At 44.3% G+C, this 20,632-nt stretch overlaps 3 protein-coding genes across 5 annotated transcripts in view; 1 reads left to right on the top strand and 2 right to left on the bottom strand.

The window, feature by feature from the left end:
• LOC134204719 (fatty-acid amide hydrolase 2-B-like) overlaps positions 1-4,757 on the top strand; it is a 59,966-nt gene extending 55,209 nt beyond the window's left edge. For both annotated transcript variants that reach the window (XM_062679495.1, XM_062679496.1), the window contains exons 3-6: positions 413-632; positions 714-846; positions 3,430-3,689; positions 3,749-4,757. In XM_062679495.1, the coding sequence (XP_062535479.1) occupies positions 413-632; positions 714-846; positions 3,430-3,689; positions 3,749-4,536 (1,401 nt within the window). In that variant the 3' untranslated portion in view covers positions 4,537-4,757. The remainder of the gene's footprint in view (positions 1-412; positions 633-713; positions 847-3,429; positions 3,690-3,748) is intronic.
• The window catches only part of LOC134204727 (cytochrome b5 reductase 4-like), a 280,937-nt gene that overhangs the window by 252,509 nt on the left and 7,796 nt on the right, over positions 1-20,632 (bottom strand). The gene's annotated exons all lie outside the window — the stretch shown is intronic.
• On the bottom strand, positions 15,671-16,768 carry LOC134204715 (sentrin-specific protease 8-like). Its single transcript, XM_062679491.1, has one exon. The coding sequence runs from the start codon at positions 16,651-16,653 to the stop codon at positions 16,003-16,005; it is 651 nt and encodes a 216-aa protein (XP_062535475.1). The 5' UTR covers positions 16,654-16,768; the 3' UTR covers positions 15,671-16,002.

A 20,632-nucleotide genomic window follows, 5' to 3' on the forward strand; every position in this document is an offset into this window, starting at 1 on the left:
TTTTTGAATTTCTATCCTTATTATGACAGATTCATGTTTTCATGGGAATTTCTAACAAGTCATAGGTTGCTAAGATTGTCCCATGAATAAATTATAGTGGACACAGCATGTGTCAAGAGGGGTTATTCAAAGAATTATGGCATCGCAGCGTAAAAGCTGGATTCAAATCATAATTTTAGTTTTTCAGAATTTTAGTTGTTATTACGCCATTTATTATAATTTTCTTTCTCCACTTTAACAAGATATTTATTAAGATAAATGGCGTAATCTGAATAGGCTAAAATACCTATCACTGGTTATCAGAGATTAAAGCGAATGAAATTGTTGAAGAAATGAATTAAATTTATCAGCCGTTTTCAAATTATGCAAACGAGCACATTTTTATTGCCTTATTTTTCTCTGTCTTTCCCAGCTAACCAGCGTCGAAGTGATGGAGGCCTTCATCGAGCGCTGCAAGGAGATCAACCCGCTGCTAAACTGCGTCGTTGATCAGTGCTACTCCACAGCGCTAAAAGAAGCTGCCATGGCAGACAAACTGATCGCCTCGGGAACACTCACCGAGGAACAACTGGCCACCGAGAAGCCCTTCCTCGGTGTCCCGATCTCAACCAAAGACTGCATCCGCGTGAAAGGTTTGTTGAGGTTTTCTGTTATTTAAGATCAAGCATCAATTTAAAAGACGATGATGTTCAACTTATTTACCGCATTTTTAGATATGCTTCACACGGCCGGTATATGGAAGCGGCGCAACATTCGCGGGGAGAAGGATTCCCGGGCCATGGAGCTTATGAGGAAAGCCGGTGCCATTCCGTTTGCGCTGACTAATGTTTCCGAGTGCTGCATGTGGTGAGTACAGAAGATAGTGCAACATCTGCTACTACTGGGACGTAAAAAACGACGAGTTGGTAAACAACTCGTTCGTAGTAGAATGGGAGAACGTTAATGATGCTTAACTACTGGGTTTGTTTGGTTGTTTATTTTACGCAGCATTTCATCAATCTTGTTGATTCGATTGAAGAACTGCATTTCAATAAACATTTCGGTTAGGCTTATGCACTCAACTAAATGATGATTCAAAAATCCAGATTAATCCACCTAGCACTGGTGATGTCTTGCTCGCACATTATTTAAAAAAAATAGAAAAAACACATTAGATAGGGTAACTGCTCCTGGACTTCATCTCATAGCTCCGATATTGGTCTCACAAAAAAACAGAGCAATGAAAAGGTAAGTTTGTTTATTATTTTTGTGATTTTTTTCAGCAGTGAGCACGCATGTTAGCAAAAAGAAGCGACGAAATTGGTGCCGTATTTCTTTGTTTCGCGATGAGATGAATATATGTACAGTGAGATGGAAAACGGAACAGTTCTCCTATAAAACGTTATAGAAGACCCGTAGACCCATCGTTGACATCCTTCAATGTCGCACTGCTTGCGAATCTTGCACGGTCTTCTTCCATGGCTCCAATTCATAGGCGACACAGGTTCAATTGTTGTATCATCCTCCAGCACTCATCAACATTTTTGCTCCGACATTCTGGGCAATCTCTCACACGGTGTTCGGGGTTCTGATAGATGAGACAAGCCGAATTTGTGGAACGTATCCCATCTACTTATTGACATCTCCTTTTTGTTGTCACTTGCTGTGAATCCTCTGTTGTGTGAATTCCACAGAAGTTTTGTCCTTGCTATTTTTACCCTTCACTTTGCGCTGTTGTCAAGGATCGTACTGATGTTACATCGGACGCTTCTCTACCAACTCTCCCGGCCTACAAATGATCGCTGAGATTCTGCACCGCCATACCAAACCTAATCAGCGTATCAAGTCCATCCTGCTTCAAAGCCTGTACCCCTCGTACCTTCTGCAGTAAAGCATGAATCAACAGCTCTTGCCTACCGTACGGCGTCTCCAAGGTAGTAAGGACATGTGGAACACTCGCTGGTAAGAGAAGTAAGAGATTTGAGAGCATACCCCTTCAGGCATCGCTGTAGTGCTAGCCACATGCCGCACTAGAGGTGGCGAATGCGCTTATCAACAACGGCCAATCTTCCGGATTGCCTCGCCGCCAGTTACTGTTGTGTTGGGCCCCATCATACCGGCACGACCAACGGTGCGGGTAGATCTCTTTGCTGCTCTTCTGGATGTTTTGCAATTCCAGTCGTCTGCTCTGTTGCACTGGTTCATAGCCTAACTGTCGAGATCCTTGCCTTGGAGGGAATTCACCCAGTAATTCCGCAAATCTAGACCAACGTTTGAAAGGGATGTAACAGCCAAAATTTATTCCTTCTGATTCTTTGTCCATGTCCATATATATAGCTTTATATGTAGACGAAGAATCAGAAGGAATAAATTTTGGCTGTTACGCCCTTTTCAAATGTTGGTGTAGAAATGTAATCCACTTCGTCGATAAACACTGTTTTAAGTCACTTCGTTAAGCGACGATAACGTGAAACCGCGAGAGCCCGGTATCTCAATTTGAGGAACCGTGAAGTAACTATCCACTAATGATTGAGCACAAGGTATAGAATGGCAACTTGAGACCATGGAGGTCTGCAACAATGATACAGGCGACTCTAGAAGAGTTTTAGGGGTGCTTAGACTAGTTCCTGGCTTGACAGAGATAACTGAGCGAAGATTGTCTTCGTTCCTACTAGCTATCGGTATAATGGTTCGGGCGATTAGTCCTCCTATCGTTGGCTCCAAACCTGATTGCCCTAACGGAATACCCGCTACTGCTATTATATTTCCAGCTGGTTGCTGCATGCCATCCTGCCTAGCTGATAATACTTCGGTACCTAACATGGTTGTTCGTTCAAGTCAATAACCTGTGCTTGATCCGCCGCTACCATCGTCGAATTCATCACTCTCTACTTCTGAACATTGCTTTACACCGACTCTTCACTGCCGATGTCATCTTGTTCTCCCTCTTTCATTTCTATAATTTCTCATAGACGGAATGATTTTTCCAATACTGTCTGCTTCAATAGCAGCTACAGCTGCTCAAGCTTCGCTTCATCCTGCACTTTTTTCTGCTGGGCCACTAGTTCTGCCTCCCTGTGGTTGCATTATTGCTCGTGTCATTTAAGCTCCAGACGTTTCAATGCGAGAGCTTTCTGAGCCTCGAGTTTCTCCAGTTCTAATCTAGCCTTCTATGCCCTCACGCTGTTGGACCCTATTGAAGCAACACTACCTGTCTTACTTCTGGATGGATTCACAGGCACTATCGCGTAAGGTAGCTGGCAGTTCGGGCGATCGGTCGGGATCTACTATACTGTCATTGACCTAACAATGATTGTGTGAGAGCGATATGAGAATCAGTTTGCTAAGTATTGTTGCGACGAACGGTCGAGACTAGAAATCTCGATCGGGATACGACAGAAGTTTCACCATAATCATTTTTATGAACTAAATATTTGCTTCTTTTTCCAGGTGGGAGAGTGTTAATACCATTCACGGTCGCACACGAAATCCGTACGACACAAACCGTGTCGTCGGTGGATCAAGCGGTGGCGAAGGAACCATCCAAGCCGCCGCAGCTTCACCCTTCGGCCTGGGCTCCGACATCGGAGGCTCTATTCGAATGCCGGCGTTCTTCAATGGAATTTTCGGCCACAAACCGTCCCGCCAGATCGTTTCCAACGATGGACAGTATCCGGAGGCGGTCAGTGAAGAGCAGGAGATTTTCCTAGGTTGTTTAATCACTCACAAGATCAAGTTATGAATACTAATCAATACTCTACAATTCCAGGAATTGGACCGATGTGTCGCTACGCGACCGACCTGAAACCCATGCTGCGAATAATCGCCGATCAAAATGCCAAAAAGCTACGATTGGACGAACCCGTCGACTTGAAGCAAGTGCGGTTCTTCTATCAGCACAATGACGGTGGTGGTTTTCTCGTGTCACCGGTAGATATGGACATCCGTGACGCTATGGAGAAGGTGATGGCTCATTTCCGATCCACAGTGAAGTCAGAAGTTCGCAAGGTATATTTTGACAAGCTGCGAAAATCGGCCAACATCTGGTTCGGTAACATGAAACACAAGGAAAAGATTTCGTTCGATGCGCAGTTAGACAATTTGGAAGGAACGGTCAATCCGTACGTGGAAGTCCTGAAGTGGATCGTTGGACAATCGAATCATACATTCATCGGAATTATGACTGCCATTACTGAACGGAAGGGAATTCAATACGGAACGGAGCAGTACCATTACATGGTTCAGCAGCGGGATGAGCTGCTGCAGGAAATGAAGACCATGCTCGGTGAGAATGGCGTATTCATCTATCCAACTCATCCGACGGTAGCTCCGTACCACAACGAACCGCTCGTACGGGCACTGAACTTCAGCTACACGGCTATTATCAACGTGTTAGGATTCCCTTCGACGGCTGTACCGTTGGGACTGGGTCGTGAAGGTTTGCCAATAGGGCTTCAAGTCGTTGCCAATGTTAACCAAGACAGGTTGTGTTTAGCGGTAGCGTGCGAGCTGGAGCGTGCATTCGGAGGATGGGTTGCACCCGAAGTGTTAGCCTAGAGAAGAGGCATTGTGGATGATGATGGGACCAGTGATTGGCGAGATGCTACAGACGAAGCTTACTATTCATATTTGCTGTATACATACGAGTAAACTGTGTAGTAAGTATACGCTTATGAACACAGCCGAGCATTTCGGCACCGGCCTTTTATAGTATTTAATGAAATATTATATTTTTATGGAGAAAATATACATGGTATTGAATGGTTGAAAAATGAAAATTATTTCAAATGGATGACCTTACCGATGAATTACGAAACGTCTGAGCGATACGTCTACCGGGCAACACGTCCGATGGGCACAGCACTTAGATGCTTCTTCTTAGATGCAATCGGACCGAGATCTTACTTAAGGGTCCGAAGGATGTTGCCATAGAATAGTAATTTATGCACTTGCTTTTCTAATCGACTGGAAAATTTCAAATATACTAATGATATTGATTATTTGCGATGTGTCTAAATATGTGGCAAGTCAATTCATTCACAGATCATATTAGAACAGATCATATGTGCCGCTCAAAGCGCACAAGCCCAAGTCCTGGTGTTAGGTGGGACGCTAAACAGCCCTGACACGACGGCCCTCCGACGAGACAGGAGGTTTGCGCAGGCCCAATAAGCCGCCTTTAAAAACAACTATTACGAACGACATAGAAGATAATACGACTCGATACAATCGGCAACGACCTAGGCGACGAATAAAGGATCACGATTGGAAGCTTGAAACATGGAACTGCAAGTCGCTAGGTTTCGCAGGTTGCGACAGGATGATCTACGATGAATTACATCCCCGCAACTTTGATGTCGTGGCGCTGCAGGAGATTTGCTGGACAGGACAGAAAGTGTGGAAAAGCGGGCATCGAGCGGCTACCTTCTACCAAAGCTGTGGCACCACCAACGAGCTGGGAACCGGCTTCATAGTGCTGGGTAAGATGCGCCAACGCGTGATTGGATGGCAGCCAATCAACGCAAGGATGTGCAAGCTGAGGATTAAAGGCCGTTTCTTCAACTATAGCATCATCAACGTGCACTGCCCACACGAAGGGAGACCCGACGACGAGAAAGAAGCGTTCTACGCACAGCTGGAGCAGACATACGATGGATGCCCACTGCGGGACGTTAAAATCGTCATCGGTGACATGAACGCACAGGTAGGAAGGGAGGAAATGTATAGACCGGTCATCGGACCGGATAGTCTGCACACCGTATCGAATGACAACGGCCAACGATGCATAAACTTCGCAGCCTCCCGCGGAATGGTAGTCCGAAGCACCTTCTTTCCCCGCAAAAATATCCACAAGGCCACATGGAGATCACCTAACCAAGAAACGGAAAACCAAATCGATCACGTTCTAATCGACGGTAAATTCTTCTCCGACATCACGAATGTCCGCACTTACCGCAGTGCGAATATTGAATCCGACCACTACCTCGTTGCAGTATGCCTGCGCTCAAAACTCTCGACGGTGTACAACACGCGTCGAAGTCGGACGCCGCGGCTTAACATTGGGCGGCTACAAGACGGTAGACTAGCCCAAGAATACGCGCAGCAGCTGGAAGTGGCACTTCCAACGGAAGAGCAGCTAGGCGCAGCGTCTCTTGAAGATGGCTGGAGAGATATTCGATCCGCCATTGGTAGCATCGCAACCGCTGCACTAGGCACGGTGACCCCGGATCAGAGAAACGACTGGTATGACGGCGAATGTGAGCAGTTAGTGGAAGAGAAGAATGCAGCATGGGCGAGATTGCTGCAACACCGCACGAGGGCGAACGAGGCACGATATAAACAGGCGCGGAACAGACAAAACTCGATTTTCCGGAGGAAAAAGCGCCAGCAGGAAGATCGAGACCGTGAAGAAAAGAAACGGAGCAACTGTACCGCGTTAATAACACACGAAAGTTCTATGAGAAGTTAAACCGTTCACGTAAGGGCCACGTGCCACAGCTGATATGTGTAAGGACATAAACGGGAACCTTCTTACGAACGAGCGTGAGGTGATCCAAAGGTGGCGCCAGCACTACGAAGAACACCTGAATGGCGATGTGGCAGACGAAGATGGCGGTATGGTGATGGACCTGGGAGAACGCGCGCAGGACTTAATTCTACCGGCTCCGGATCTCCAGGAAATCCAGGAGGAGATTGGCCGGCTCAAGAACAACAAAGCCCCTGGGGTTGACCAACTACCAGGAGAGCTATTTAAACACGGTGGTGAGGCACTGGCTAGAGCGCTGCACTGGGTCATTACCAAGATTTGGGAGGAGGAAGTTTTGCCGCAGGAGTGGATGCAAGGTGTCGTGTGTCCCATCTACAAAAAGGGCGATAAGCTGGATTGTAGCAACTACCGCACAATCACATTGCTGAACGCCGCCTACAAGGTACTCTACCAAATTTTATGCCGTCGACTAGCACCAATTGCAAGGGAGTTCGTGGGCAGCACCAGGCGGGTTTTATGGGCGAACGCTCCACCACGGACCAGGTGTTCCGTGGTTGCCGCGAATACAACGTGCCCACATCATCTATTCATCGACTTCAAAGCCGCATATGATACAATCGATCGGGACCAGCTATGGCAGCTAATGCACGAACACGGTTTTCCGGATAAACTGACACGGTTGATCAAAGCGACGATGGATCGGGTGATGTGCGTAGTTCGAGTTTCAGGGGCATTCTCGAGTCCCTTCGAAACCCGCAGAGGGTTACGGCAAGGTGATGGTCTTTCGTGTTTGCTATTCAACATCGCTTTGGAAGGGGTAATACGAAGAGCAGGGATTAACACGAGTGGTACAATTTTCAATTAGTCCGTCCAGCTATTTGGTTTCGCCGACGACATAGATATTATGGCACGTAACTTTGAGACGATGGAGGCAGCCTACGTCAGACTGACGCCGACAGCTGAGCGGATCGGACTAGTCATCAACACGTCGAAGACGAAGTACATGATAGGCAGAGGTTCAAGAGAAGACAATGTGAGCCACCCACCGCGAGTTTGCATCGGTGGTGACGAAATCGAGGTGGTAGAAGAATTTGTGTACTTGGGCTCACTGGTGACTGCCGAAAATGACACCAGCAGAGAAATTCGGAGACGCATAGTGGCTGGAAATCGTACGTACTTTGGACTCCGCAAGACGCTCCGATCGAATAGAGTTCGCCGCCGTACCAAACTGACTATCTACAAAACGCTTATTAGACCTGGACGATGCTCGTGGAGGACTAACGCGCACTGGAAGTTTTCGAAAGCAAAGTGCTGCGTATTATCTATAGTGGGGTGCAGATGGCGGACGGTACGTGGAGGAGGCGAATGAACCACGAGTTGCATGAGCTGCTGGGAGAATTATCCATCGTTCACACCGCGAAAATCGGACGACTGCGGTGGGCCGGGCACGTAGCCAGAATGTCGGACAGTAACCCGGTGAAAATGGTTCTCGACAACGATCCGACGGGCACAAGAAGGCGAGGTGCGCAGCGGGCAAGGTGCATCGATCAGGTGGAAGATGACTTGCGGACCCCCGTAGAATGCGTGGTTGGCGACGTGTAGCCATGGACCGAGCCAAATGGAGAAGACTCTTATATACCGCACAGGCCACTTCGGCCTTAGTCTGAATAAATAAATAATAATAACGCTCAGACTCTGTCTCCCTCCACTGGGACATGAGCCCGGGCGCGGTTTCTGGGCTCTTCGACCGCATCTTCTAACCGAAGAAAACGTTGCCGAGTTCCGATATAAGTGGCAATAGTGGACCCGGCAGCCCAGAAACTACGCTTTGTGGATGGAATAGTCGTACGCTAAGCCAAAAACCAAGTCCTTTTTCAAGTGGAAATCTCGAACCGTCTTTGAGGATTTCCACGATGCGCACCAGCACCTTTATGAGCAACTATGGCTAGCAAACGACGGCTACTATCTGCAGCCATAGACCATAACCACCATCAACCGGCTGAAAGGAGAAATGTTGGCACTGCAGCATAATTTCTCCCTCATGTTCATGCGCATCAACGAGACGCACGTAGCAGGGAAGCCAATGTCAATCTTCCAACTGGGGATAGAAGACAGAAGAAAACCACGATCACGCAGTTACAGACGGGAGAAGACGAAATCATCGTCGAGCCTCAAGCAATCGAGGCAAATCTGTTTGATTTTTGATGTTTGATTTGAACATGCTTATGAATGAAGCACTCAACGGAAATCTTCCCATTGCCTTCGTGAAGGGCGCGTCAAGATGAAGGGAGGCGACAACACAGCCCTAGAGTCCTATAAGAAGAGTAACGTCATGTGCCACGTTTGACAGGTCTCCTGCTCGTTTGGAACGCGCATTTGTATGGAACTGACAGACGATTCTGTTCCAATTCTGACACTTGACGACACTGTTATTATAGTCACTGTACACAGCCCGAGCGTACCGGCCCATATCGCTGCTCAACAATAAATTGCTCTCCCGCATCCTGAAAAACAGTATGGAACGCATTATGCAGGCCCACCGCGTCCTAAGCACAAGCCACTCCGCCATTACCGTCGCGCTGGTAAGCTCATCAGCTTCGATTTGGAGAACACCTTCGATCGGATACGGCATTCGTTCCTTTTCGAAACCATGCGGTCGCTTGGGTTCAACGAGAAACTCATCTTTCTTCTCTCGAACATAGCCAGTCGGTCGGCTGCTTAGGCGACCCGTTGTCCATGCATCTGCTCGTGCTCTATCTTCATTCGCGAAGTCGAAGCAAATTCTGCTCTTCCTCTTATGGAAACCCCATTGCTATATGTCAGAGTTCGAGTGAAACATGGCCCCATCTCCTCCTCTCTGTTGCTCTATTGTAAAAACCCATAAAGAACTGTCATTGTTTGTGTGAAGAATTTTGCTTCGACTTCGCGAATCCACTGGTGTGTAGGCTTGAGCTTCTGTGGGGATGATCTACTCGTTGCCTACGCCGACGATATCAGCGTGGTTGTGACGTCATTGTGGCAAATAGAAGCGATGAATAAATGATATCGTCGCTTTGGGCTTGCCGCCGGCGCAAAATTGAATTTACGGAAAACGGTGAACGTTGGCGTTTTCGAAGGTAACGAAATTTGTACCCAGTGGCTCTCTTTTCTTTTCTCTTTTCTTCTACTTGCCGTTTATGATACTGTCACCGTGGAACGCACCCATCTCTTTGCATCACGCGATTATTCTTATAGCTTTACATCCCCACACTTCTTCTTATTGGCATTACATCCCCACACTGGGACAGAGCCGCCTCGCAGCTTAGTGTTCATTAAGCACTTCCACAGTTATTAACTGCGAGGTTTCTAAGCCAAGTTACCATTTTTGCATTCGTATATCATGAGGCTAACACGATGATACTTTTATGCCCAGGGAAGTCGAGACAATTTCAAATCCGAAAATTGTCTAGACTGGCACCGGGAATCGAACCCAGCCACCCTCAGCATGGTCTTGCTTTGTAGCCGCGCGTCTTACCGCACGGCTAAGGAGGGCCCTTCTTATGGCTTATGGCGGAATTTTCAATGTTGACTAGGTGGAATTCAAGTGTCAGTCCCATGGTGGCTACAATCAGCCAACGTAGTTAAGATTCTGGGTGTTACCTTCGCCAACTCGATTAGGCTGATGACTACACTCAACTGGGATGCGCTGGCGGGCAAGTTTTCACAGCAAATGTGGCTGCCGTCCTGGCGCACACTAACTCTTCACCAGAGGGTGATTATGCAACACGTTTGGCACATCGAGACTGTGGTACCTTTGGTCTGTACTGCCTCCGCTTGGTGTCCACACAGCGAAAATAACAACAACGATGGGGACGTTCCTGTAGAGAGGAATGCCTGCGCGCGTTCCCCATTATGCAGATGGTACGCAAGAAGGAGCACGGCGGCTTAAATTTGCATGTTTTGGCATGTACAAGTCGTAGTCTGGCGATCAACAGACACTTGAAAGAGATCGACTACATTCTGTAACTGTCTGTGACGTCCACACGTCTTGTCAGTGGACGTCCTCACGCCCCAAACTAGCTCACCTCTAATTCTCAGGGTCGACGCTTTAACCAGCTCGAAGGGACACACTTGAACACAACGAAGCGGACAGAGGAAGACCTTAATGGACCAACGGACAGTTTTTTTTTATTTGAAGTTCATGTTAATTTTAGTTTGTTTGTGTTCTTAAATGCTAGGGTTAGTTTTGGTTAATTGTATAGTTGCGGCCGATCGATAGGTTGGAGCTCATAGTGGCATGCAGAACTTACGCCACGGGACGGAAGTACGGGAAGGTGTCCGTACATACCTGGTATAATCTCGACCGGTTGCCGGGGTCAAGGTCTATTCGCGTTGGGGCCACCAACAGGGTCGGCCGGGGTACTGGTCGGTTTCTTGACACGGCGAATCTCGGCGAATCGACCTGAGCTGGTATGACCCAAGGGAGCGAGCCGCCGTGACCAGACTGGTTCTATTAAGGTTGGGCTTGGCTGCGAAGTTCTCGAGGATAATCAGGAGCGCTGTCGAATTTCAGGCGGGGTATGCCACTCCACGTGATAATTTCCAGAATTGGGACTCCGCCGGTTGGACGCGTTGACGGACGAGAACGATGGACCGTGGAAAGGACACACGGTGCAGCTCACTAGCGGAAATCCGGGGGAGCGGGTCTGCCACCCCACACGGTATTCTTCGGAATTAGGTCTCCGTCGGTTGGACGCGTTGGCGAACGGGCTCGAGGGACCCTGGGAAAGATACGGTGCAGCTCACTGGCTGGCGTAGCCTAGCGGGAATCCGAAGAAGCGGGTCTGCCACCCCACGCGGTATTGGCTCGGATTTGGTCAGAATAGGTTGGACTCGGCGACGGACGAGCACGAGGGACCGCGGACAAGACACACGGTGGGGCTCGCTTTGCTTGGATGTACAGCACTGGAACAAAATTCCGCGTGGTGGGGAGTATACGGACCTCGTGGAGCGGCGGATTCGGCAGAGCTGGACCCGGATCCGACTGGTTCTGTCGGCCGCAGTTGCACGTCCTTAACGGAGGTTTTTCGAGCTAGCGGTCCGGCGGGGTTGGGTACACCAAAACCCTGGCACTATCCAGAACGACCGATCGAGCCGGAGTTATTCACCGAATCCCAATTCAAAAGTTGTTCCAAAAAAAGAGGAGGTTCGCGGATACACGACCGTTTTGCTTCACGTTCCAACTTGCAATCCCTCACCGTCCCAAAGTCGTGCTTCTTCCTTCTTTCTTTTCGTTTTTTCTCTTCGTTCTTCGCCCCGGATCTAGGTATCACTTGTCGAAAATTTCGCCCTCGCTAGAGCCCGGAGCCAATGTTGTTCTTTTAGTATGTTAGTTTTTTTTTACATTTCTGAAGGGTTCTACATGCGAAGATTCACATATAAGTTCAAATATTAGTCCGTAGAAGTGGATGGCTGTTAAATTGGTCTATTGTTATCGTGGACGGTAACAATTCCATATTATAAATCCCTTCTATTCCACACAATTCCTCGCCCCGCAATTTCAATAGACAATCCCGTCCTAAAATCAATCCTATCAAATTTATCCCAAATTCCCAACCATATCTAACAAAACTCCGCCGATCTGATCCACCAGCAAACCGAACTGCAAATGTGGAACGAAACAGTCGAAACAGCACAAGTTCTGTAGCTGCACTCGCGTCGGCCCGGCATGGACGGTCCTACAGAAGAGGCTAGCCGGCTACACGAATGGTAGGAGGAGATTGTCATTCGAGGACCTCGCGAGCCCTGTTTATCCAGGAATTGGAAGAGCTGCGTGAGTGGAGATTCTCCGCTTGCTTGTAAAATTCAACGGCTTTGTTAACGAGTGTAACGGTAGAATTTATGTAAACGCTTAAATGCTCCAATTAGACTTAGATTAATTTTGAACGTGTTAACTACAATTTTGAATAACTGTATATAGAATGACGAAATAAAACTGAATTTTTAACCACAAAAAAAAAACTTCTGGCCGCTTTGTATGTCGTCTCGCAGCCAGCAAGCAAGCAAACTAACGCCTCTCCCAGCCTCCCAGCGCTCGGCATTCTCCAAACCACATGATATCTGTGTACTAGAAATACTAGAATAAGAGATAGGCGAAGACGCCATCTTGTTTCCAATCGAAACGTCAAAAGCGGTTTCATTTCGACTTGTTTACTTTCTGCATCCATAAGAAGCAAGCAAAAAGTACAAGTGCTGCCAGTATTATTTTCACGATTTCATGCATTTTCATACGTTGCCATTTCGACAGTTTTTCACTCCGCCGGTCTCTGGTTATAGGGTTACTACTGTGTACTACCAGAATGTAAGAAGGGTTGCGCACAAAAATTAGTCTATACTTCGTTTGGCGTTATCCAGCTGTGACTTTGACGTGCTAGCTCGTGTTTTCTGAACTTTTTTTTTAATTTGAGAGTGTTCGAAAAAAAATTTCTTCTAAAAATTTGTTAACCGGAGGGGGGGGGGTCGGTTTATGCCCATGTTTCAGTGACTCTAATTTCAAATGATCAATAACAGCGCCGGCCAAGCCAAGTAGATAGTTAGGAAGAGGGAAGGAATTTAGTAGATGATTTTTGCTATTAGAAGACAGTGTTTACCTCTGAGTCTCCACAATAATCACAGTAAGGAATGTCAGTTAGTCAGTTAGTAGGAAGGCATCGTTAATTCTGGATTCACTCTGATGAGTGATGCGACAGTGTCAGTTTTTTTTTGCACAATGATTTAACAAACTATTATTCGTCTGAACAAAGCAGAACTAACTAACTACCTGCACAACAAGCAGGAACACGACCAAACGCGCACCAATTGATTTACTTTTCGACCGCACAAAGAAAGAATTCCGGATCGTATGGCCGCGCAAAAAATCTGCTTTTGATTTTACACCATCTAAACGATTTAATAATCTTAATTTATTAAGTGAGATTAATAGATGGATATTTGAATTTTCTAAGCGTCATCTCAAACTGTTAAAAAAATACACACCAGAGCCAGACAACACTGGTATGAAATGTCTAAGAGCCAAGCATGAACACGATCCAACGCGTACTCCACACTATGCAAGCCCAGTGGAATATGCAAACTGTGAAGGATCACGCTTTGAACGACCGAAACGACGCGATACACTAACGCACGATCCTCCAAACACAAATCAATTTACTTCACAGTCCCTCAACGAGAAAAAAATCACACTATGCACGCCAGGTGACAATTGGACTGAAACGACGCGCAACACTAACACACGATCTTCCAAATACTAATCAATAACCTTCACTGCCCTCGACGAGAAAAAGTTAAAAGTTGGTGGTAGCATATACAAACTGTTAATGAAAGCGTCCAATCTTGCACTAATTTATATACTCTCCGACCGCACAATACACATACCCGGATCTCGAGACTATTTTGCGTCCTATTTCGAACGCGTCCAATCTTGCGCCAATTTATTTATTCACCAACCGTACAATGCACAAACCCGAATCTCGCGATTATTTTGCGTCTTAATACGAACGCATCCAATCTTGCACTTCTGTCGTTCGACCGAACTCACTGGCCGAAAATGTCGTTTGGCCACAATGGCCGTTTGGAAGAAAGGGTCATTTGGGCGAAATGGACAATTGGCTGAAAGTTTTGTTATATTGAATTGATCATTTTGTCCGGGAAGAATGGTTGCTTGGTGTCCGAATTTGTTGCTTGGGGGAAAAACATTTTCGGGTCAAATGGCTCTTTCTACCTGCAGACCATTTCAACAAACTGGATTTTTGGCCAAAAGATTTAATAATAGTTGTCCGAAACTGGTCTGTCAGTTTGTGCCCACCCAAGCATTCCAGCGCCATTTAATTAAATAAAAGAATCGTTGCTCCCATCAGAGTTGTTGGGTTGCATGGGTGTGCTCAAATTAGCCTACCAGCGACGTGAGAAGCTCTTGTTATCAAAAGCACTTTTGCCCTTTTGAAATGTTGGTGCTGAAATGTATTATTTATCTAAATGAAATTCGGCTAGATGTCTCTTGGCTTAAGCCCTCAGTACACTGTTTGTCATGATGACAAATATTTGTCAAGTTTATCCGGATATCTATCAGACTGACCAGAAATCGACATGGATATCAGGCTGACTTGACAAATATTTGTCATTATGACAAACAGTGTACTGATAGCTTTAACCAACGTGTTATTCGGCTAAGTGGCAATCGAACGAATGGGTTTCCGCCGAATTACTTTTGGGCGGAGGCCACAAGGCCGGAAGGTGTTTGGTCGAATTTATGCTATGACCGAAACCCATCTGGCCGAAGACATCGTTTAGCCAAAATTGACAATAGGCCGAAATGTCGTTCGGCCGAACTGGTCTTTTGGATAATAGATTCGTTTGACCAAATGAATCATTTAACCGAAAATGCCGACCATTCCATCCGAACGGCATTTTCGGCCAGATTCATAATTTGGTCAAACGACCATTTCGACCAAATGACCTGTTGAGCAAACACTTGGACCAAAAGAAATTTTTGGCTTAACTGTTTTCGATCTAATAACCGTTCATTTTGGCCAAACGTGTTGTCTGAACAAATGGCTTCTCGCCGAATGATTTTCGACCTGACGACCCTTCTCTCTTTTATTAATTTCGAGTGGAATTGCCAAAGAACTTATTATGTACAATACACAGACATTCCTTTAAAAAATTTCAGTTTAAATACTCTTAAAAAACTAAATAATTTCTCATGTAAATTTCGAAGAATTTCCCACGGAAATTCCAAACAATTTTACTTTGGAATTCAAAAGAGCTTTCTTGGAAATTCCGAAGAATTTCTCGTGAAAATGACAGTACTTCCCGTGGAAAATCAAAAATAGTTTCCAAATTTATCTTTTTGAAAAACCTTAAGAATTGTTTATGGAAATTCATCAGATTTTTCCGGTGGTATTCAAAATGTTCTCTCCTTAATGTCTTGAATATGTCCCGAAAAAATCCGGAAAAATATTTTTAAGAAATGAACGTAAAAAACATGCCACGCCGATTCACGCCGCCGCCGTTGCATGCTGAAATAGCTTTCGGCGTGACGCCGAAAACGCCGCCGATCTTTTTTGGACCGGCGCACACCTCTATGTTGTACGAGAAAGGCAAAAATATTATATGAAGGTTATAGACTTGTGATATATTTATGAAACATTTATAATCAAAAGTAAATTTGTGCAAATGCTTGGTACGCTTTTTATCGTTATTAAAAAAGGAAATAAATTACTACAATCTAAATTTTATACAATATAAGAACATAAATTTATAGTGCACAATAAACACATCTCTAAAAAATATATTCCATCACTATTGCTACTGGAAGTATAACACTACAGTACGAACAAACTTCAGATTTGTTATTCTATTTTCGCACACGGTATACATCGCATCGTTTTGGGAGGTGTTCGAACGTTATAGACTATCCGACTATGTCATCGATTTGCTAAGAAAGCACTTCCGGTGGAGAAATCTTCAATATCATCTTCAGGAGCCATTTTTTCCCTTTAGTTTATTCTTCCGCCCAGGTCTATGATGATGTTCAGAATTTCTTCCCGTTTGGCCCGAATAACATCATATCGTGCGCTTTTTACACCCTCGATTCTCCCTGATTTGCGTATCTGCTGTGTTACTTTGTCCACGGTGCAGAGGACATGCACTCCACAATCGTATCCGTTGCTCTGCTGCAGGCAGTCTCCGGTCCGTAATTGTGCCTTGGGGCACTTGAGTGCCCGCTTCAGCGACGCCACAAACTGTCGACAGATGTCCGAGTTGCTATTGTGCGACGAATCGAAGTGGTAAAACACCATTTCCGGTCGGGAGAACACCAACAGACTCCAGTGGGATCCTCCTGCTTGGTCCGCTATCTGGTTATCGTTCAGAGCGAAAAAGATAAACGATCTCTCGGCAGCACGCAGCGGTTCAAGAAAGACGCCAAACTCCTCTTCCGACACCATCCGGATGCAGTGGGTCACTTCCGGACTGACAAACAGCAAATCCTCCTCGTCTTTGAAAATCAATTTCTCCAGGTACTCAAAGTAGAACGAAATGATCTGATCGTTGAGCCAGAACGGTCCTTTTAGCAAATCAACGTCCGATAGCCGCAGACAAGATTCGTGGAAGCTCAATGCCACTTGATCTCCAGATCTAAACGACATACTGATGGTTATTTTTAACGAGAATCACAATTTTTTGCACAAAAACATCTGGTTTGGTTCGAACAGCGTAGTGAAAACACAACAAACAGGAACTCAATTTGGAAACCACGACGAAGAGCGGAGAGAAGAAAAATTTGACAGAAATTTGCCGCATCGGGAGCACGCGCAACGCTGATTGATGTTGTTGCATTGACGGTGTTTTGTTGCTTCGATTGGGGGCCGTTTACAAATTACGTCAACTGTCAAGAATTGGGTTGTAAAATCTGTAAAAACGGCCGAACTTTAATTTTCCAGAATTTTTGGAGCCGTGAACCTACCCGAATAAAAAATACAGTAGAATAACAGTACAATTTATTGTAACACTACTATTAATAACATTAAATTGGTGATAGATTATATTGTAAATGAAACCATAGAAATACATTTGAATGCATTGTTATGAACCATTTATTCAAATGTAAATGAAGTTTTCGCAATTGGCGCTTTGATGTTGCATGAAGAAGAAGAAGCAGAAAGATGATAATCGAAAAAATCTCCACGGGAAACCATACGAAGAAGTTTTTAAAACTCTTCTCAAAAATTCTAAAAGCAATTTAATTAAAAACGGTAGGCAGTACGGGGTTGGACTTTTCTTATACTATGTTTTAAGTGTAATATTAGAAAATAAAATTTCGAAAAGAAATATTGTGGTTATTATACAGTAGAAGAAAAGTCCAACCCCGTACTGCTTACCGTTTTTAATTAAATTGCTTTTAGAATTTTTGAGAAGAGTTTTAAAAACTTCTTCGTATGGTTTCCCGTGGAGATTTTTTCGATTATCATCTTTCTGCTTCTTCTTCTTCATGCAACATCAAAGCGCCAATAGAATGTACGGGTTGTTAAGTATCGTAACCATACAAAATCTGAGATTTTTCCATACATTTTTTTCGTCACACAATAGAGTGTATGGTTAATATATTGTTGAAATATCCGAACAAATCTGTTCAAAATACAATGGATTGTATTGTATTTGTATAGTAAAACAATACGAATTTTGATTTCTCAGTTGTGACAGCTTTACTGTTCAACAATGCAATTTAAAGGGAAAAAATGCATAATTGGCGCTATGAGGCAAATATTGTTAAATAGTTTATATGCAATGTAATGGAACATTTCAAAAGTTATCAATGTATGAATCTTATGTACGAAAACGTTTCAAAAACAATTGCAAGTATTGTTACATTAGAGAAATATGTTGATGTATTGTATCCTCAGTGTTGATACAATCTGTGCAACCCTCAATAAACAATGTATCCTATTGTATACCGTACATGGTATGGTAATTCAATTGTTTACACTATTGAACCAATAGTACATTTTTATCCGGGTAGGATCCGTGAACTATTTTCAATTTACATTTTAAGTTTAGTCTAGTCCGACGACTCGTTAGTCCGGATCTCGCTAATTCGGAATTTTCCAGATTAAAAGGTATCAACACCCATTTAAACACATTATGCTGTCAGTTTTCAAATTTGTGCTGTGATTTTGTTTTGGTTCATTTGTATGGATTTGACAGTCGGATTGACGAGAGACACCCGATAGTCCGGCCATACATTTGTCGGATCAGCGGGGGGATACTGTAGTACCGCTCATTAAAAAATCTTCTCCTCCGCTTATTTTTAGACGTATTGTCGCGCTTATATTTTTCTAGAATGCTGCGGCGGTCTTACACTCGCAGGCTCGACTGCAAAGGTAAACGTCAAGATAGCCGCCGTGTTAAAACATAGGCAGAATTTTCCTGCTCAAAAAAAACCACGTGCTTTTCGCGAAATGACAGCAGTGTTAGATTGTAGAGTGAGAGGCAACCGGAGTCACTAAGTACATGGAGAGTGTTTATCATGGCAAGTGCATACGGTGGGTGAGATTTTCATTGACACTGTTGTGTTTAGTGACCGTTGCGATTACCTGAGAAGCAACCAGCAGGAAGCCGCAGTATTCTATTTTATCTCGAGATGCATAATAACGAAAAATAAGAGCCTGATAGTCACAAGATACCTCCAGGAAAAAACTTGGAAAACAGGAAAAAAAATTCTGGTTATGAATGCTTCGATAGCACGTGCATTTTATACTGCGGATAAAATTTACACATCTATGAGAGCCTTGGAAAATGATCACAAAAGTTATCATTTTGTTGCAAGGCACAATATCATATCACAAAGTACATTTAATGTATTAAATAACAAATTATAACACTCATCTCCTTCTATAATCCATTTCACTAAGAAATTGACAAAATTTTGTAACACAAATTTTCATTGTTTGCTTGAAGCATGACACCATATGTGTGTGCACGCTTCGGTATTGGCTCTGATTATGTGTGCTGTTAAACTACAATTTTGGCATTGCTCAGAATCTGTCAAGCGTCAAAAGTTATGCAGAGTTGCCTTCAACCGCAGACATCGCTCTTCTTAATATAAAATGAATTCATTCATACATTAACTTTTATAAATCATTCCAAAATTTTTTATATCAATAATTTAAAACAAAAGGCATGATCAAGTTTGATACAACACATAATTTGAACCCAAATACTAAGTTGTTTCCACCCAATGCAAGGTTCAATTAGGTTAAAAAAAATAAGTACAACCCCTAACCCCCAACACGGCAACCTGAAAATTGGCCTCCCCCATCAAACTGCTATCATTAAGTAGTTTTCTTTCTCTGTTTTTGATATTGTAGATCCAGTTGAAAACCAAACTGAGGTTTCGCGACAATCGCATTTACCACATTTCCGGATGTCGCAACTGCATGGCGAGTAGTGCTCATCTATGCCATACATTCGTGATTCGCTGGTTGGGATTTCAATACTTGGGTCACTTTTTAGTTGGGCCATGGCCCAACTAAAAAGCAACCTTACGTCAAAATTCAGTGTAAACACGGAAAACGGAAATGGGCGTCACTGGACATCATTTGTGATGTTCAAGTTGAAATACACGTGATCAAATGGCTGTCAGTTGACCCAACTACACTAATAAAAATCCACACATTTTTATTGGCAAAAATCTGAAGAAATTTACAAATAAATTTTATGTGTGCGTTAATAACCACCCGCGGAGAATCCACATAAAGGTTATTAGTTAATGAGGGTTATGTGTGTTACCACATATATGCTATGCGAATTCACATAGCCGTTATGTGGGAAATGTTAGAGTAAAAACTTATGTGTGCCACACATAATGGATATGATTGAATTTTTGTCAGTGTAGAAGACTGAATTCGTTAGTTGGGTCGAGGCCAATCAGTGAATCGCGACTGTAGTCGTGCGCCATCATGCGCACCACTCGCGATGCAGTTGCGACATCCATAGATGGGAGAAAATGCGATTGTCGCGCGAGCTCACTTCGGTTTTCAACTGGATCTACAAATAACGAGTGGAATGAAAGAGATGCTAAATCTAAAACAACTCAATATTTAGGTTGTTTGATCCAGAGTGTATGTAATTACTTACTTACATACACTCTGGTTTGATCTACCCGTAATTTTTGAACAGACCCCAAGATGTCTACCACTCCTATACTCCTACCAGGCCTTCAGTCTTTAAATGCAGCATGTCTTTATCAGGGGGAGAAGATGGAGCACTGAATCCCTACCCCAACATGTGCGACATCTGGATTTGGTTCTAAACTGTAAACAACCAGGGGACTGAAGAGAAGGCTAATACGCCATCCACCATTCATTCAATATGGCGGTCAATGTTTTGGTTTTAATTTCATCTAATTCATGATAAGAAAGCTTCGAAAGTATCGACGGGCTGTTTTCGACATAAAAAAGCCATACAAACACAGAAGGGTCGATCTACCTCAATTAATTGCAAGTTTTCGCCAGGAAAAGCTAATTGCCTATAATTAGCACTAACTGCGTATGAATCAATCACCCAAAATGATCATCTGAATTCGGGTATACCACCCAGAAAATGGGTACCAAAAACAATGTTGGGTAG

This window comes from Armigeres subalbatus, unplaced genomic scaffold (genome assembly GCF_024139115.2).
Source record: "Armigeres subalbatus isolate Guangzhou_Male unplaced genomic scaffold, GZ_Asu_2 Contig857, whole genome shotgun sequence".
In the NCBI taxonomy this organism is placed as follows: Eukaryota; Metazoa; Arthropoda; class Insecta; order Diptera; family Culicidae; genus Armigeres; species Armigeres subalbatus.